This window comes from Marmota monax, unplaced genomic scaffold (assembly GCF_021218885.2).
Source record: "Marmota monax isolate L192 unplaced genomic scaffold, Marmota_monax_Labrador192_F-V1.1 WCK01_AAM20220418_F8-fsc00061, whole genome shotgun sequence".
NCBI lineage: Eukaryota > Metazoa > Chordata > Mammalia > Rodentia > Sciuridae > Marmota > Marmota monax.
The window spans coordinates 13,752,255-13,771,153 of NW_026695230.1; the positions used below are offsets into that span (position 1 = coordinate 13,752,255).

The 18,899-nt window shown below is 48.3% G+C and overlaps 1 protein-coding gene across 9 annotated transcripts in view; it reads right to left on the minus strand.

Moving 5' to 3' along the window:
• The window catches only part of Mical2 (microtubule associated monooxygenase, calponin and LIM domain containing 2), a 218,593-nt gene that overhangs the window by 128,234 nt on the left and 71,460 nt on the right, over positions 1-18,899 (minus strand). For all 9 annotated transcript variants that reach the window (XR_006850350.2, XM_046437987.2, XM_046437983.2 and 6 more), the window contains exons 4-6: positions 4,223-4,430; positions 1,784-1,900; positions 240-341 (exon numbers count right to left, since the gene is read on the minus strand). Coding sequence is in view for 8 of the 9 variants with exons in the window: in XM_046437987.2 (XP_046293943.1) it covers positions 240-341; positions 1,784-1,900; positions 4,223-4,430 (427 nt within the window). In the remaining variant the exon portion in view is untranslated. The remainder of the gene's footprint in view (positions 1-239; positions 342-1,783; positions 1,901-4,222; positions 4,431-18,899) is intronic.

An 18,899-nucleotide genomic window follows, 5' to 3' on the forward strand; every position in this document is an offset into this window, starting at 1 on the left:
CAAAGTGCTCTGAATGGGTTCTGCTACCCTCAGTTTAGAGCTGGGAAAACCAAGGTCCAGAGAGCATGAAATGGTTGCCCTCTCACTCCCGGCCTCTTGGAGCCCTGCCCACCTACCTCAGGCAGGATGGGACACCTGCCCTCTGAGAAGCTCCCCCAGCTTTGGCACCTGGCATCTCACCCACTGTCTCCAATCCCTCCCACTCTCCCCACCCCCATCCCAAGAGGAAGAGCCTTCACCTTCCAGGGTGTTCCTGCGGCCATCAGCACCAATGATGACGTCAAACTCGAACTCCGACAGGGCGTGGTCTGCAGGCAGGAATTCTGCCCGCCAGCCAATTTCTGCAGGACACAAAGGGGAGATGAGCGACAGGGAGCGGTGGGAGGAAGGTGGTGACAGCTCTGTGTGTTGGCCATGAGAAATGAACAATGCTGCCCAGGCAGAGCCTTCAGGGGAAGGGACAAGGCAGTCCAAGGTCACGCTCTACTTGGCATCTCCTGGCTTTAGTGTCAGTGCAGCACGGGACAAAGTAAACCAGCAACGCAGCTCCATGCCTAGTTTCACTGGCCTTCACTGGAAGTTTATCCCAAATGATTCCCAAACTAGTCCCCCGTGCACGGTATTTTTCTCACTAGATTCTTCTGTGTTCTCTTCTCATTCCCCCACATTACTTAGTACCTTCTTAATGCTAAACGGACCCAAAAGATTGAGAACAAAAACAATTTGCATTTCTACTTCATGCTCAAAATGTTCTGTTGTGGAGTTCGCTGCCTTGGGTAAAAACCTTTTCAGGGACAGCCTGTGTGTCTAGTAGAGATGCCGGTCAGGAGCACACGTCCCTGAGTGCCAGGTAATAAATAGTGTCCTGCTAGAAAAGCCAACAAAGGGCTCCCTTAAATTCTCACAAATGCTGGGCAGAGGGAAGGTGAAACGAGGTATACCCCAAGCAGGAAACTGTGAGTTTTCCAACACCACGCTGGCTCAGAACTCTTAGCCCCTCCTGGGCAGTAGAAGATATTGACAGTAAGAAAGATGCAGAGGCTTCGTGGACAACCTCTCTGATCTCGGTGAGTCTAAGGGATCTGAACTTAAATAAGCATACTAAGCAAGAGAAATGTTACTAAATAGAGTATATCTATATGGGTGAATTTTATGGCTTATAAGTTAAACCTCAATATGATTAAAATATTACTGATGGCGGCTGGGGTGTGGCTGAGCAGTAGAATGCTTGCCTCCCATGTGTGAAGAACTGGGTTCAATCCTCAGCACCACGTAAAAGTAAATTTAAAAAAAGGTGCTGTGTCCATGTATAATTAAAAACATTGACTGAAAAATACATTGAACCTTTATCTCATAGTTGTTCTAGAAGCCTCACTTTCTGTACTAGATTTTGAAATACCTTGTGGGTCCAACAGATGCATCCACACACCTACGTGTGAGCTCTCATGCATAACTTGGAGTGCATGTGAATGAACTTCACCAACCACCAAATCTATGTCTTCTTTCCTGCTATCGACTGGACTTAATTTGTCAAAATAGCATCTCCTAAGGACAAGGCCACCAAATTATAGGTTTGATGGCTTAATAATAATCCTACCCTCCTCCTCCCTGGAGGGTAGGAGCAATAGCAATGGTCAAAAAAGGTAAACTATCCTTGGCTGGAAGTGTGCCAGACAGCTCTCAATAAAAATAACTCTCACAGAAGCACCCTCTGACAGCTGCAAGTGTAGCTTCTGGTTTGCAATATCTGACTTGGAGACAGAAAAGGAAAACTACACTGTACTTTGATTTTCCTGATCTTCAGGAGGCTCCAGAACCTTCACGAACTCCACGTTCACATGGATTTCAACTCCCAACATCAGGGCCACCTTGAATAGGATGAGCTGCAGTTGACGAATACCTGTTAGGAAGACAGAGGCAGAGAAGAACTGTCAGTAGCAACACCCGAGCACCTCCTGTATGCAGAACACCGCACAATCACTGCTCAGGGATTAGGGTGTGGCAATACGCCAACCATGACCATCCCCAGCGCTGATTTTGGCGACAGACACTCTGTGTTTTACAGCAGCCCTTTAGTACCTTCGTTATTCTCATTTTTATCTATGAGAAACTGAGGTTAAGTGACTTGCTTGAGGTCACACAGGAGCAGAACTAGAAGGTGGGCCTGGATCTGTCTGATTCAAAGTTCCTGCTCTAGCGTTGGATGACGCCCTAGGGAGGGGGGCTTCGCCTCTCCTGCCTCCTTCCTGAGCTGGGCTCTGGGCTTGGTAAGGTGAAGATGGAAAGAGGAGCACACAGAGAGTGAAGGGCAACAAGGGAAGACAGTGATCCAGTGGCTCATCGTGGGGAGGCTGTGCCTAAGCTCTTTGCCCTCCAAGGGTAAGTAAGGGTCAGGTTCTCCACTTCCTGTTTACTCTCAAAATTCTCCCAATGAGTAGAACCTCATTTCCCTATTTTGACTCCCGCCATTCTGTACAGATGGGCATCCCTCCAGGTATTTTTCCACAGAGTGAGCAGTTCTAAACTCTCCACGGGCCCCTCTGTATTTCACAGGTTTAGCTCATTTAATATTTGTTGAGCATCTACAATGTATCAGGTGCCAGGCTCGGCATGGGAGGTGGGGACACACCCTTTAATGGAGGAAATACAGGTAAAAAGAATGGAGCCGGGCATGGTGGTTGTGGGGTGGTGGTGGTGGAGAACAGGGCCTGAGCTGGGGTCCTGGAAGCTAAGAGAGGTGGAACCAAGAATATCAAATCTCACAGGAGGTCAGGGAAGTTGGGGGCAGGAGGCTTCTGCAGACTTGGGTGGTGGGGAGAGATCAGGCTGTCATGGGGGAAGGTGGGAATGAATGGTGCAAAAGCCCACACCTCCTCTTTCCAGAATGGACATTCTGAGGTAAGGATGGTCCTGGGGCACACACAGAAGACTGGACAGTCAGTGAGACATGAGGAGCAGGAAGGCCTGTGGGAGGAGCAGGTAAAAGGAGGGGAGGGAGCCAAGGCGGGGTTGCAGTCTGAGAGGAGATGTCCAGGTCTACCTCTCGACTGCAGGTGCAAGCAAGGAACAAGTGAGCAGGCAGGAGGAGGCACAGGGGCTGGAGCAGGGTGTGGCATCAGTGGCCTCTCTTCCCCAGAGTGCAGGAGGGAGACCATCTGCTAAGAGCAAGAGGCTGGGGTGAGGGTGGGAACCACCTCAGTGGGAAGTGGAGGAGGTTGCTAACACAGGACCTGCGGAGAACTGCTGAGCAAGGCCAAGCACGGGATTCAGCTGGGGCTGGAGAGAGCAGGGATGGTCCAAACAGAAGCCAGTCAGTGGGCTAGGAAGAGCCCCGGCCACCTCTGGCCACAAAACTCCTTCAGGGGAGGCCTGGCCTCTCCTCACAGGGCCAAGGTTCCTAGTCTCTCTGGTTCCAGCACACAGTAGGTGCTCAATAAATTTCCCCCACCTCTCTTCACAGGGCCAGAGCTACCCTCCACAATAATGGTTCTGAATGTTTCACTCTCATTCCCAGAGCCTTTCTGGCACTTCTTTCCAAGGTCTAGGGATGAGACAGATCCTGTGGGTGAGGGCAGGAGGGGCTCCCTGCTGGGAAGCCCAGGCCACAGCCCTGGGCCCACCAGGCCTGCTGGGCGGTGCTGCCTCCCAGGAGGGTCTGATAAGAAGCGGTGTTCAATGTCCTTGCTCTACGTGGGTAACGGACACCACACATTCTTCCAAGGGTGGGGCAGAACATCCTGACCGCTGACGCTGCAGCTTTCTGGGCAAATCCAAATTTCTTTCCACTGGACTCTCGGAATTTTCACATCCCAAAGAGGGAATAAACTCTGAGGCCACTGCTGGCGAACTCTCCTGTGTCCAAACAAATCACGCCCAGTGTGGCGGATATTTCCCTCTCCTCATTCTCACACGAACTCTCCCTTCCCCACACCCATCCCCACAGAAAGCCCTGGGTCAGGGAAGGCAGCTCTGGAGTCCCAAATCTGGGGACTGTGGCTGCCTCTTCCTCACTGTACATGTTGGACGCAAAGCATTTTCCTGAGTACCTGCTATGTGCCAGCATAGTGTTAAGGTCCAAAGCAGGCCTTCACCAAATGCACCAGTTGGAAGCAAGGAGCCTCCAGGGATTTCCCAGAGGGGACTATCTGGGCCTTCTAGATGCAGAGTCAAACCCAGGGAGGATCTCGACCTTCCTGGAGCACCACCCACAGGCTCTACTCACTGATGTGGTCGATGGAGCCGGCGCAGAACTTCCCATAGAACTTCTTGGCTCCCAGGCCCCGCAGGTCATGGATGGTGAAAGGCCAGAGGTGCAGCACATTGTTCCGGGAGAAGGTATCCCTCTTCTCCACCACGACCACTTTGGCTCCCAGGTAAGCAAGCTCGATGGCAGTGCGCAAGCCACATGGTCCTCCCCCAACGATGAGACACTGCAGAGTAGAGGAGAGATGCCAGGTGACTTCTCGCATCTCGTCAGTGGAGCAAGCCCCAACCCACCCAAGCCAGCCTGCGAGGCACGTGCACAAGGGCCAGGGCCTGCCATTCCTCCACCCAGCGCACATGACCTGTGGGCCGACAGTGCACCAGTCACTGCACAAGCCCTGTAGGGACGCAGAGGTACAGAGATTTGGGGAGAAGGCACAGCAAGAAGGGCATGAGGTTTAGAGTGAAACTGAAACCAAGTTCAAATCCCAGATCTGGCATTTGGCCCTTTGATTTCCTTATCTGTAAAGTGGGTCTGCAAAGAGTCATTTTTCCTTTCGGGGTTATCGTCAATAAGATAACTTTATTTTATTTTATTTTTTCAATTTGTTCTAATCAGTTATACATGACAGCGGAATGCTCTTTGATTCACTGTACACAAATGAAGCCCAATTTTTCACTATAAAAAAGATGACTTTTTAAGTATAAAGTACATCTTTGTGATCTTGAATTAAGCAATAGTTTATTTGATATAACACCAAGGGCACAAGCAACAGAAGAAAAAATTGATACTTTGTCAAAATTTAAAACTTTGGTGCTTCTAAGGATACTGTCAAAAAAATGAAAAGACATCCCTCCAGGTGAGAGAAACTATGTGTCAATTATATATATCTGATGAGAGACTTGTATCCAAAATATGCAAAGAATTTTTACAATTCAACAATAAAAATACAAACAGCCTAATTAAAGAGCAGACAAAGAATCTGGATAGACATTTCTCCAAAGAACACGTACAAATGGTTGGTAAGTAAGTACATGAAAAGATGCCCAATACCATTAGCCACCAGGGGAATGTGACCCAAAGCCACAACAAGATGTCACTTCATACTCCATACTAAGATGGCGATAATAAAAAAAGAGAATAAAGTATTTGTGAGGAAATGGAGAAATTTGAATCCTCATTCATCACTGAAAGGAATGCAAATGCCGATGTGAATAGTCAAATTTAGGGTGACCATGTGGGCCGGCAATTCAACCCCTATGTATGTACCCAAGAGAAATGAAAACACATGTCCACACGAAAACCAGAGCATGGATGCTCATGGCAGCATTAGTCACAAGAGCCCCCAAAGTGGAACAATGCTAATGTCCCTTAGTTGATGAATTTACAAAATGTGATGTATCCTTACAATAGAGTATTATTCAGCTTTAAAAAGGAATAGGTTTGAATGCATAATGAATCCCCAAACACTGGGCTTAAGTAAAAGAAATCTGAGGCAAATGGGTGTGTACTATATATTTCTACTTATACAAAATATCCAGAATAGGCAAATCCACGGAGACAGAGAGCAGATCTGTGGTTGCCAGGGCTGACAGCTAACGGACGCAGAGCTTCTTCTTAAAATGTCTGCACAACTTTGTGAATATAAGAAAACCACTGGCTTGTATAGTTCAATTGGGTGAAAGTTTATGTCTTGATAAAAAAAAATTGATGAGAAAAAAGCCTACGGTAGAGAGCCCGGCACACACTGATGTAAATGTTGCTATTGCTGAAATCTAGTCCCTGTATTCTAAGAAATCTCAGGCCAGAGGTAAATTCAGACTTGGAAGTAAATAACTGGAACCTCATGGGGTTAGTTCGGGGCCCAGAAAGGGAAAAGCTCATCCTGCCTAGTTTTTTTGGAAATGGCTTCATGGAGAAGGCTCTTTAAAAGCTTTTATTAATCATTGCAGCCTCCATATGTTGAATTCTTACTACGTGTCAGATATTTCAAATGCTTGAGCTTTCATCCTCATGACATCTCTAAGGACCTGTTATTGCTCACAGGAAGGAACTATTACTATGCCCATTTCACAGATGGGGAAAGCAAGGCACAACACAGCTAGGTGACTGGCCCAGGGTTCCACAGATTGAAAGGGACAGCACCAGGATTTGAACCCGGGTGGTCTCATTCCAGAGCCCATTATGCTGTCCTGCTTCCAGCTTGCCAGGAATAATAATTATAGGAACATTTCAGCCAAGGGGACAGACTGTTCTAAGGGAAAGAGAAGTTCAGGGTGGGAGGAGAGAAGGAAAGGAGATATAAAAAGAGGAGAGTTAGTCTGGAGCCAGACGCTGAAGATTTAAATCCCAAGGGAAGGAGTATGGCCTTGGTGCTGTGGGGACCGGGGCCACATGGGCAAAGATGGCAAATAGGGCTCTGTGCAAATCCCACACTAGGTCCTCGAAAGACACTGCGTGTTGAACATGACGAGGTCCTCTCCAGGGAAGAAGCCTGTTAGGACAGAAGGGAAGATATGTGATCACCTGGAGTTTATGGGGCTAAGGTCCTTCCATCCAAACCAGGTTTTATGGTACACCAGAGGTGTCTAAACCAGAGGAACATGGGACACTTCCTGAGCAAGGGGTCTTGGCGCTGGAGGCTGCCCAGAAGGGCAACTGCAAGGCCTGTACCCACCCTCACGCCTTCAGAGTTTCCCAGAGGCATCTGGAAACTTCCTCATACTTAGGAACAAACCTTATCTTAAAAAAAAAACACAATCCTCCACTCTCCAGCTATCACTCAGCTGGGCCGCCAAGGTCCCAAAGGGAAAGTGCAATCAAGCATGTCAGAAGCTCCCACACCACAATCAGTGTGGTTGACTGGTTGGAACCTTCCAGAGAGTTGTGAACATCCAACTAGAGGAAATGAAGTCACCCGATAAGATAGGACTCACCCCAGAGACTCCAGAGAAGTCAGGGAGTGAGCCGGTGTGTGGGGCACGGGTTTCCTCTCCAGTTGGAGGCACCTGGAGAGGACCCACTCCCCAAGCCCAGCTCCATCCTGATCTCACACCCCAGGCAGCTCCTCGCTGCACATAGCCAGACAATGACGGTCATTTTAAAGCATGCTCCAAACCCCACACTTATGAGGTTTGCTTTGGGGTTAAGTCTGGACCCATTGCATTTCTTTGCAGTTAGTACATCTTTTCCTGTTTGCAAGTTTGGTCACTCCAGGGCCAGGCACGTGGGGGGAGGGTGACGAAGGATGTAGGGTGAGGAAGGGCAGGAAGGGGAGGAGGCCTCCCCCAACTCCACCGCAGGCTTCCTCCCACCAGGCCTGACCCATCACTGCCCCCAGGCAGAAGACCCCTCCCCGCCAGCTGGGGCTGCTCTCTGCATTTTGTGTGCAAACAGTTACCAGTGCACTGTTTCTGCTCCACCTGGACACACCCGAAATCCCATTAGCAAAAGTCCAGCTTTCTCACAGTTCTAGGACCCGGCACACATTTGGGGCCTGAAATTTCAGAGATGCCAATCATACCGTAATCCAAAGTCAAAGCAAACACCAATGGGCCTAACTATATAAAGGGAAAAAAATTCCACCCAGATGTTATCAAGGTCAGGAAGAGAGGTTGTTGGCAGGAGCCAGGCCAGTTCCCCTTCAAACATGCTTGCTATGACCAGCCAGGGCCTTGGTATTCTGACAAGAGGCTGAACACCCGCATGCCTGGGCGGAGGAGCAGCCGAGAAGAGGGCCTCCTTGGAGTACCCGAGAAGAGGGCCTCCTTGGAATACCCTGGCTGATGGCCCAAACTGACTACAGAGGCACAGGGTGGTGCTAACTCAACCCAAAGGGCACTTCCCTTTCCCGACACCTCCAGGCCCTCAGTGCTGAGGACCGACTTCCAGGAAAGGAAAGCTTTTCATTAACTCAGAACTGATGCTTTCCTAGAGCGCCCTCTACTATCTACCCTTCCTCAACACTCCGCCAGCTCTGTTCTGACTGCTGCCCCAGAACTAAGCTCTGGGTCGTAATCACCCAAGTCTGATCCGGAGCGGGTTGGAATGCTCCTCCACTCTGTGTGTCTGCATTTCTGAACACCCAGCACCCGGCCTGGGCCTGGCGCACAGGAGGCCTCAATGCATGGCTGGTGGGTGCCTGCACTCTGCAGGCCCTCTCAGGACTCTCCATTCTTGCTCCCTCTCTCTAACTGGGATGTTCTGTGTGGGTCAGCTCAGCTGGGGTTAACGTCTGTAGATCCCCACCCAGACTGAGGGAATCGGGGTCTGCCAAGGCCACCAGCATCATGGACATCAGCATGTCTGTGTGCTCAGGCGATATAAATTATTACTCACTGGGGCTAGGGGAGGATCCAACACCAGCAGGAAATCCATTGTATAGATAAGCTCAGCAGAGTTTAGGCCTCCATGTTAGTGAAGAGGAGAGACAAACGCCAGCTCTTTGTTTATCAAGGGGTGGGATGGAGATGATGGCCATCTCGCCTAGTTAGGTCACAAGGGCTGCAGAGACCACAGCTCACACAGGACTCTTGCTCCACTTCAGAGGGGCCTGGCAAACACAAATTACTTCCTGGTGACCTGGCACACCTTCCAACTGCCCCTCTTCCCAACCCATGAGTGAGTGGGTGAACAGGGGTCAGGCCTGAATGTATAACACATTCAGTCCCAAAGAGTGGTCAGGGCTCTTTAGTTTGCAGCCTGCATTTCTGCTTCTGAATTCTGCCTCTGCTCTCCTTTGGCACTGTGTGCAGATCTACAGAGAGGTGGTGTGCAGGAAGCCAGCAAGCAGAGGTGGCCTGCAGATGGGGCTTGTCATTCACCCTTCCACTTTGCTCTGCCCTGCCCCTCATCTGAAAGGAGTGATTAGGACATCTACGCTGCATTAACAGCTTATCTGAGAGTAAAGCCTGGGCTTACAGGAGGTAGTGGGGATGAAGTGAGGGGATTTCACTCTTTCCCTCCTTGAAGCACATGGTGGCCTTCTGAATGGAGCCAGAGTTCAGACTGAGTTCATGGGGCCTCTGCATGGAAAGACAGAGTTGTGCCTGGGCTGAGCTTCCTGAGCTTCCCCACGGTGGAAGTTCACTGGCCGGATGGAGCTACAGCCTATGCAAGCTCTGAGAAGTCACACTGGCAGGTGCCACTGCAGCTGAGTTGGGCTCAGATCATGCAAATCTTCCGTGTTGAGTTGTGGCCTGGCAGCAAGCTGTGCATTGGGGTATCAGACATGGTGCTGTCTCCCTGGTAGCAGCAAACTTCCTGGCATGCTAACCCACAGGCCGGCTCCCTGGGGAAGTGCTTTGGTGCCAGGACCATGCCACTGAACTCCCTGAATGGCTCTGCAACCTCCCTGGTTCTCAGGTTGAGCTACTTTCCTAAACCCAGGCAGGAAGCCCCTGACTGTTACTGGGTTACCATGAGCAAAACAGCTTGCTCAGAATTGTAGGGTAGAGAGCTCTCAAATCCAAGTTGCAACCCACGTACCTCCAGTAGGAAGCTTATGGTGGGGCCTGGTGGAACAGCCTTACCCTGCAGGACAGTACTAAGGGGGACTCAGAGAGAGATGGCCAACTAAGACTTTGACCCAAGAGGAGTCTCTGAGAGGGGGCTGGCTAGGCAGGGATCTTCACGAACTTCTGTGCACAGGGAGCTAAATCTCATCCGATGGATATGACCCTGCCCAGGTCCCCACCCTGACCTGTATCTTGATCACATCCAGTTGTTCCTGAGTAATGGTTACACACACTTCCTAACCTCAGAAGTTTATAGACAGGAAATGGAAAAAGATATCTTATGCTCCATGCTTCCTCTCAAGAAAAAAACCTCTAATTTCTTTGAGAAATATTTCATTCCACTTCATCTCTCCCTTCTAGCCTGAGCTGGTACTCTCTGCCTCTTATGAGCAACTGCAAATTGGGACCACAGGGTCTAGATGTGGGGACAATTTCATTTGCAAACATTCTGCCCCTAGGCCTCATGAGCATGCTCATACGGGATGCCTGGTCTGGAAGTTCTGAGCACATTCCTCAAGGCCTGTACTGTCTCTGGGTGCTGTTTGCACCTCACAGCATGTCCCAATTAAAGTCTGCATTCCCAGGCAGGGTGTGAGCACTGCCCCAGCCCAGCCCCTGACAGCAAAGAGATCTCAGAGCGTCAACTCAATCCCAACTTGGCTGAAGCTTGTGTATCCCTATTGAGAAGAGCAAAAGTAATGATAGTATTGATGATAGCAAAATAAATGAGTAAATAATAAATAAAAATGGAGCTACTGCTTATTGCCTGTTTATCTCATATATCTAATACCATGGTCAAATCATTGAATCTTCCAGCACTTCAGTTTTCTCATTTTCCAGGGGCGCTCAACTACCGAATCACACCCCAGCCCTTTTGATTTTCCATTTTGAGGCAAGGTCTTGCTAAGTCACTGAGGCTGGCCTCAAACTTGCAATCCTTCTGTTTCAGCCTACTGAGTGGCTGGGGTTACAGGGGCACGCCACTGTGCGTGGATGACAGCAGTGTTTGAAACAGCACACACTCTTGACTCCTCTGGGGTGCTCAGGCAACCGCTACCTTCCTCATCCTCCTGACTCTACACAGTGGAACACTAGGGTTCAATCTTGTTCCTCTTTTCTTCTTGACCTTGACACCATCTACTCTGATGGCTTTACATACCACTTTACATGCTGATGATGCTCAAAATCACGCCTGACCCTGAAGCTCCCCTGGACCCCAGCATCCCATAACCTTACATTCCAGCTGGTCTAATAAGCATCTCATAGTAGCAGATCTGCAATCAAACTCTCGAACTGACCCCTCCCTCTGCCTCCCCCACTCTCACTGTCCTGGTAAATGCATATCTACTTTTCTAGCTGTTTAGATAAAAAATTCAATTCTCTCCTCTTTTACCTTATAGTTACCCTCCAGTAAATCCTTTTGACTCTCCCTTCAGAACAGACCCAGAATCCAGTCAGTTTTCAGTTCCTCCATACTGCCAGCTTACTAGGTCACGACATCCCTGCTCCACCTCCTGTTAGTGCTCCTTCTTGCCTCGCTGCCTCCATTCCAACCTTGGGCCTTCCAGTCTCCACACGTAGCAGCCACATCAGTGCTTCTGAAGCCCAACTCGGGACCTCAGGTGCTTTCCTGTGCACTCAGAGCTCAAGACCAGAAGACCTCCCCATGGCCTCCAGACCCCATAGGACCTTGACCCCATTTCCATCTGCCTGCAGTGCCTGCCACACCCCTTCCTCTCTGACCACAGGTGTAAAGGCTTCACTGAGCAGGCAGGACCTTTCCACCTGCTTCACCCTAGCCTGGTACGTTCTTCCTCTAAAATCAATCCATGTAATCTCTAAGATTTTTTTTTTTAAAAAAGGAATCTATTTCAGGAAAAAATGCTGGCCTAGTTTTGCTCTTCTTCATCTCAACATCCATGTACTCAAAGAGCATTTAAAATGTTTGTGAATATTTCCAGCATGTACTTTTTTATTTTCCAGACATTTTCCCCTCTTTTTGTGCTAGTAGCTTTACAATATTTTCTGCAATGTTTTATAGTAAACGTTTTTGAACACCCAGAAAAATTTCAAGAATTTTAGCAAACACTAAAAATACTTGCCCCCTAGATTCTAGAATTAGATTTTCCTCTCCTTGCTTCATCACATTTCTGTTCTTCCAGTCATCCCTCTGTCCATTAATTAGTTAATTTATTATATTTTAATACTTTTTTGGTACATTTCAACTAAATTGCAGAATTAGTACATTTCCTCCCAAATTTTTTAGGATGCATTTCATTGACTAGAGTGCAATATTTATTCAGTTTCTTTTCTTTCTTTCCTTCTTTCTTTCTAAACCATTTTATTTCTACTGATCAGATTTTTTTAAGGAAAAACTTACATAGGATGAAATTTACATATCTTAAATACATCATGCTATGATAAATTATGACATTTTGCTTCTGATAGCATAGGTTTTCTCGCCATCAATGGTTTTTCCTCCTACGAGCTCTTGGGTAGGGAGCGGCCTGGGCAGGATACTGCCTTCCCTCCTCTCAGGAGAGTAGAAGTCACGGGTTCTTCCAAGACCCTAAAATGGATGTCACAAGAATCTCACAACCTTCTGAGATGGGTTGAGTCAAAGCTAAAATATCTAGGGCCCGTTACAATCCGCATGTGGGGGGAAAAAAGAGCTAAAATACATAAACAGTCTGGCATCCAGAAATAGACCAGTTCATTTTTATCATTTTCTCCTTGTCATTTTGCTTAGTAACTCTTAAAACCCCTCAATTCTGTCATATAGGTGTTCCCATATTACACCAACCAGAGCTGAACTTGGAACCATGTTGGAGGCTCGTGTTCCATGTTCACAGTGTACGTCCATCATCAGTGTTTCACAGCTGTCGGGGCCAGGATGCACACCAAGGCATCTAACCACCATGCACAGAGACTTCCAGGGAGAGCAGGGAGAGGCAGGAGCAGACCAGGAACCAGTAACTGCTGGAACCAGGGTCCTGAATTCCTCAGGCTTCTTTATCGTCTTCATCTCTTGACCCCACCCCCATCTTGATCCCCCTCCCCAAATCACAATACTGCATTGACTATTTATCGCTACTATTTTTGTGCTGCAGTATTTCTGCTGAACACATTTGACATAGAATTATTAGGTGATTGGGTTTGTAAATATCAACATTTTAGTAAATAATGCTGAAATGCCCTCCAAAAGAGAGGGAGGGAAAAAAAGAGGAGGAGGGCAAGGACAATGACCACTAGACCATGACAAGGACAACTATAATCATAATGAAGAGGGAGAGAAGGAGAAAGGAGAAGTGCTCAGGAGGCCCTGGTGCACCAGCACCGCTGGGGACAGTCTGGCTTGGTGGCTGTGAGAGCAGCAGACCCTGGCAGGTTCCTGAAGGAAAACTCAGAAGCTCTCCTACGGAGCCAACAACATAGGTCACTTAATCCAGTGTTAAAGGCAGAACACAGGCTGAGCATCCACACCCGGCTCTTGCCCAGTCCAGAGAACTCCAGCCAGGGAAGACCAGCAGCTGTCAATCTGCCTGATGGCCCACATTTCCACTCAACAGGTGCCGCAGCCGGGGGCCACTTGAGGTCAACGCAGGCATCTCTGAGTGCGTCACTTCTCTGCGGCCAAACCTGCCTGGGTGGACTCGCTCAGTTGGTCCTTTCAGGAATCACTGTGAAAGTGGGCTCATGGTTCCCTTTTTATAAGTAAGAAACCAGGGCTCAGAGGTGAAAAGACTTTACATGGTTAGCATTTGTTGAACTCTGCTCTGTGTCAAGCAGTTCTAAGTGTCACGTGTCAATGCACTCATGCCTCACGACCCAATAAGGAAACCAAGGCATGCGATGGCCAAGCAGCAGGCCGAGATCTCATCACACAGTGGATCATGGAGGAGCTGGCATTTGGACCCAGGCAGTCCAGCTCCAAACACAACTCCCCTCCACCAAGTCGTGCTTGCCTCAGATCATGCACCTGAGGAAGGGCAGAGTGGGGAGTCACCACAATGTCCTTCTGATGCTGGCATCTGGCTCTTTCCTCTATCATGTCCTGGTTGTCACCTTTCTCCAAAGTGTTATGTCATGCTTTTCCTTGCTGGTCCCTTTCTTCTCCCTAGCAGGGACTTGAACCCTCCACTGACATCACCTCATCCCAGGACTACTTGTAACCACCAGCAAGGCTGGCCCCTCTCTGTAGACAAGGCTGGCCTCTGAAGAAGGGCCACCATGTAGCCTGCTGTTAGCTCTGCATGGGATAAGGACAGCATTCCTTCAACTGCCACCAACTCCTATTCCTCTGAGGTCAACAAAGGAGAGACTGAGGACAGCAGCTATTCATGCTGGGGCCAAGGAGAACAAGGCCAGCCCTGCCATTTCACAGCCAGATCTGGACCAGTGCTTATGTCCACAGCCAACCACCTACCAACAGCCTTAGTAGATTCCTGAGAAGGAGGCAGCAGGAAAGAACATGCTATAAGAACTTACTGGAAGAATATGCCATCTTCCCTCATGCTCCCCTTCCCTAAAGCTTCCTGCCCCAGGGGCAGGTGCTGAACAAACATGGCTCAGGGGTCTCTGCAGATATAATTCAGGCATATAGACAGGATGAGACTAACCTTCCCTGGACTGAACAGCCCCAGAAACAGCAGGCAAGGTGGAGGAGTGACATAGACAGCCCATGTGCATGGATGTCAGATTTCTGAATAAGTATCATACCTACCAACTAGGGTTCTTTTGGAGATGAAGACAAAAAACCTGCAGAATCATTCATTAAAGAGCCTGGACTAGCAATGGCAAGCAGTCAATAAATGATAGCAGAGAACTCTTCTCCTCCCTCCTTTCTTTTTTCTTTTTTTTTTTTTTAATCCAGATCCCAACCTATTAACCACTGATCTTGTTGAATTTTACCTGGAATTTTGTTAATTTTGTGTGAATGCAGATTACCCATGGCTGATTAGAAATGATAATCGGCAGTACTGTGTCTCTAGACTTTGCCAAAAAAAAAGAAAGAAAGATACTGTTATACAAACCCATTTGCTAAACAATTTGCTTCAAAGCACAGGTTTAGAAGGGAAGGAGAGAAATAAAGTTGCAAAGATGATGGATATTTTCTCACAGTTTACCAATGAAACACTTCAGCTCAGAGAGAGAAACAAGATGTCACAAAGCCAATTAAAGGTGACACAAATCCTCAAATTTCCCAAGAATAAAGTCATTTGGTCAATTACACCTTGATCCATCTTTGGGGGCTGGGATATACATCAGGTACACAACCCACAGAAGAAATGTGGACACCTGATGCTCCAGGAGATTAACCCCAATATGTCTGCAGAGGCCTGTCCCAGACAAGGAGCCAGCAGGCCTTGCAGCGGACAGGAGGAAGGCAAGGCCCCTGCAGCATCTCACATGAGCTCTACAGACCAGAGAACTTACCAGTGGAATGTAGTTTTGAACTCAACTTGCGGCCTCCACCAAAAAAAAAAAAAAAAAAAAAAAAAGTGAACAAACTTACTCAGAATTTCTTAATAATTCTAAGTGGGTCAACTTACACCATAAAATGGCTTGTAATTAAAATGTTTTAAAAACTGTGACTAGACCACAGTGTCTAGACACCAGAAGACTCCAATCCGACATCGCCCTGCCCACCCACCACTACCATGTGATAGATGCCTACAACCTGCCAAAGAACACATGATGTTCTCTTTGTCAGAGCATCTTAAAGGGCACATTTCTGGAAAGCCTCTCCTTGCAGCCTGCTGGGAGCTGCTTGGGAGCTCTTTGTGCCACTGAGAGGAAGGCATGCCTGGGCATTCAGAGCACCTGCTCTCTAGAGGCAGGCCTGGACCAGCAGAGCATGAGCCATGGCTTTGGCATCACCCTGAGACTGCTTGAGGAAGTCCACTTCCGGGAGGCGGGACTTCCGGGATCCAGGTCTATTGTGTCATCATTGTAACCCCCCAGGAAGAACAAACTGCCTCCCTGTTCAAACTCAGAGAGACAGTGGGGGTGGTGGGGGTAGTGGGGGATAAGGCAGGAAGGGCATGTTTTAGCTATGTCTGCTGAACTACTGAAGGAAAATAAGGCTTTTGGAGCTACTACCCTTAGCTCTTGCAATGCCTGGTTCATCTCCATGAGACAAGGTGGAAGGGATTGCATTCATTCATTCATTTTAAAAACATTCAGTGACTAGCTTTCTTATGGGCATCCTGTGGGGTGCTAGGGTAATAGAGATGGACACGTCACCTTTCCTGCCCACAGGTACCCACACTTGAGCAAATGATGATGCTAAAGATTCCTGAGCAGGATGGAGCACCCCTCACCCACAGGGGCACTGGGAGGGAGCAGGTGAAGGGGTCCCACTAGGTGGGACTGGAAAGGAGGGGCTGGGTGAGACATGTGGACTACAAAGATTGAGAGCTCACAACGATGGGTGAGGGGGTGGAAGGAAGAAGTAAAGCTGACTCAGAGTCTCAGAGTGGGAGGATGTTAGTACTGTGAACCAAGACTGAAAGTTGGAAGGAAGGATAAATGAAGAGAGTGGGAAGGGAGAGGAAGTGTGATATTATAAATCTGGCTTTCAATTTGTTGAGTGTCAAGGTACTCATAGAAAATCTGGGCGGCACATAGAAATCCCAACATTCTATCCAGAGAGCCAACAGAGTCCAACGCAAGTTTTCAACAATAATACAGATTTCCAACGTCTGCCTAGTGGGGTTCACTATGCATCAGGACATGTCAATCTCATTTACTCCTAATTAGAATCCTATAAAGTAGGTATCATTATGCCCATTTAATAGATGAGGAAGTGGAGGCTCAGAAATGTTCAATAACCTGCCCATGGGTACATCTGTCTGACCCTGTCCATCATGTTTTTTCTCCTGACCCCTAAGACCTCCAGAGCAGCCACTGCCAACAAAAGAATATTAGCATAGCTAGCCCTCAGGATCAGGTTTCTTGACCTTCACATTGTCAATAGTCTGGGACATGCCATTGGTTGTGGAGGGCTACCCTTTGCATTGAAGGATGTTTAGCGGCATCCCTGGTCTCCACCCGTTAGAACCCTCTCTCCCCTGGCATGATGATCAACAATATCTCCCACTATTGTGAAATGTCCCTAAAGGCAAAACTACAACTGGTCAAGAATCACTGCAGTAGAAATATACCATAAGGCAAACATGCCATTTAAAATTTGCTAGTAGCCACATTTTTTTCCTAAAAAAGTAAAAGGCAACAGGTAAAATTAATTTTAATATTTTATTTAATCCTGCATATCCAAAATGTTATCATTTCAACATGTACTTAATATAAGAGCATTAGTGATACATTTTACCAGCTTTTTTTTTTTTTCATATTGAGTATTTAAAATCCGGTCAATATTTTGCACAGAGCACAGCTCAATGCAGACCGGCCATGTTTCAAGTGCCTCATCATATAGTTAGTGGGTCCCACACCGAACAGTGAAGAGCTGGAGGGAGAAGAAGGGATTTGTGTGTCCAAGGACCACACCAACCAACAGATGTGGTTGTACCCCCATCCCATGGGGTGAACCCCCCACCCATGGGATGGGGGTACAATTAGGGGATGAAGACAGGTAGAGGGGAACTTGGGAGAGCCCTGGGGAGGGGGCCAGGGAAGCCCATCTGGACAATAAGGGGTCACTGAGGACTCTCAGGAAAGCATGCCACAGACTGCAGAGAATCAGGAGTCGGAAAGATGGAGGCGACTCATCCAGGCTGGGGAAACACCCACCAGTCCCCGGGACCAGCCCTGTGTCAGCCCAAGGACCACAGAAACAAAGCCTTCAAAACCACAGGGTCTGAGTCAGTCTCCAGCCAGTTCCAGAAGACTCAAGACCCTTGCCGGAGACCACTCCACCACACACCAGCATGTCCTCGGGGTCACTCAGTGGAAGGGTGGGGCCTTGCTGCTGCCAGGACGTGGTTTCTACATTCATGTGCAGAGGGAAGCGCAGGGCCACACCCCTAGAAGTGCCTGGGCCAGGGTGCTTCACTAGATATTTTAAGGAAAAAAAAAATTTAGCTGAAGCTCAGAATTTAAAAATGAAATAATCATGGAGATGTTTTCTTGACTATGAAATCATTTAATGAATCAATGTTTTATATAGAGAGCAAGAAACAGGAAACCTGGATAATTAAATGCCAAAGAGCTCCGTGGAATTAAAGAGAAGTGGGAAGAAGATAAAGGAATAACAAATGGGGGCAGGAAGAGGACTGAGGAGGACAAACGGAAACAGAAGGGCAGAGGCAGACCCCACTGGGGAAGAGAAGGGGGCCCAGCAGGGACAGGGCCTCCCTGGCTTGAGTCAGGCAGAAGCTGCGAGAGGGACCACCCAAGTTCTGAACGGTGGGCAGTGCTTCTCCTCAGGAGCTTGGCCTTGCTGGGGGCCTGCGCCTCCCCACCCGCCTCTGGGAGCTGGACCTCCCCACATCTGAGCGGGCTACTCCTGAAGGGAACCGCCCTCGACTGGCATCCCAAGGCCTTCAGAGGCAGCTCAGCAATGGCTTCAACACTCCACTGGTCACCCGGGCCTCAGAAGCACTCTCCCCTATACCTCTCCATCCTCCTCATTTGCAGATGGGTAAACTGAGGCCCAGCCTCCGGGTGTGCTTTCTACTCTAGTACAGGCAGATTGAGAGTCTTATGTTTTTATTTTTTAAATATAATAACCTGAAGGGGGAAATTTACATATGATACTTACATGCTCACAACGCATGTGAAAAGGGCTTTGTAAATTATAATGCCGTCCACAAACGAGAATTGTTAATAAATTTACTCTTCATACAGAGAACTCATTGTTCTCTGAACAAGCTTACTACTAAACGTGCTACTTTCATAGGGATAAAGGCCCACTAAGAAAGTTCCTTCTCCTGTTTTCAACAAAACAAAAAAGAAAAAAAAAAAAGTTCCCCAAACCACATCTAACCTCTGCTTCATCCCACGTAGGCAAGGCCTTGTTTGTTTTTTGAAACCCACTTCTTAAGCACGGGAGGGCTCTCAACCCCTTCCCAGGAGTTCCAGGAACAGTGCAGGCTCCCGCTAATCCCAGAAAGGAAATTCACTCCTGGAACTGCCTGCAGGCTTCCATCTCCGGCCTCGGTGGATGGAAGAGAAAGCCCACGGCTCCAGGGTCGGGAACCCCAGGGAGAGCAATGGAC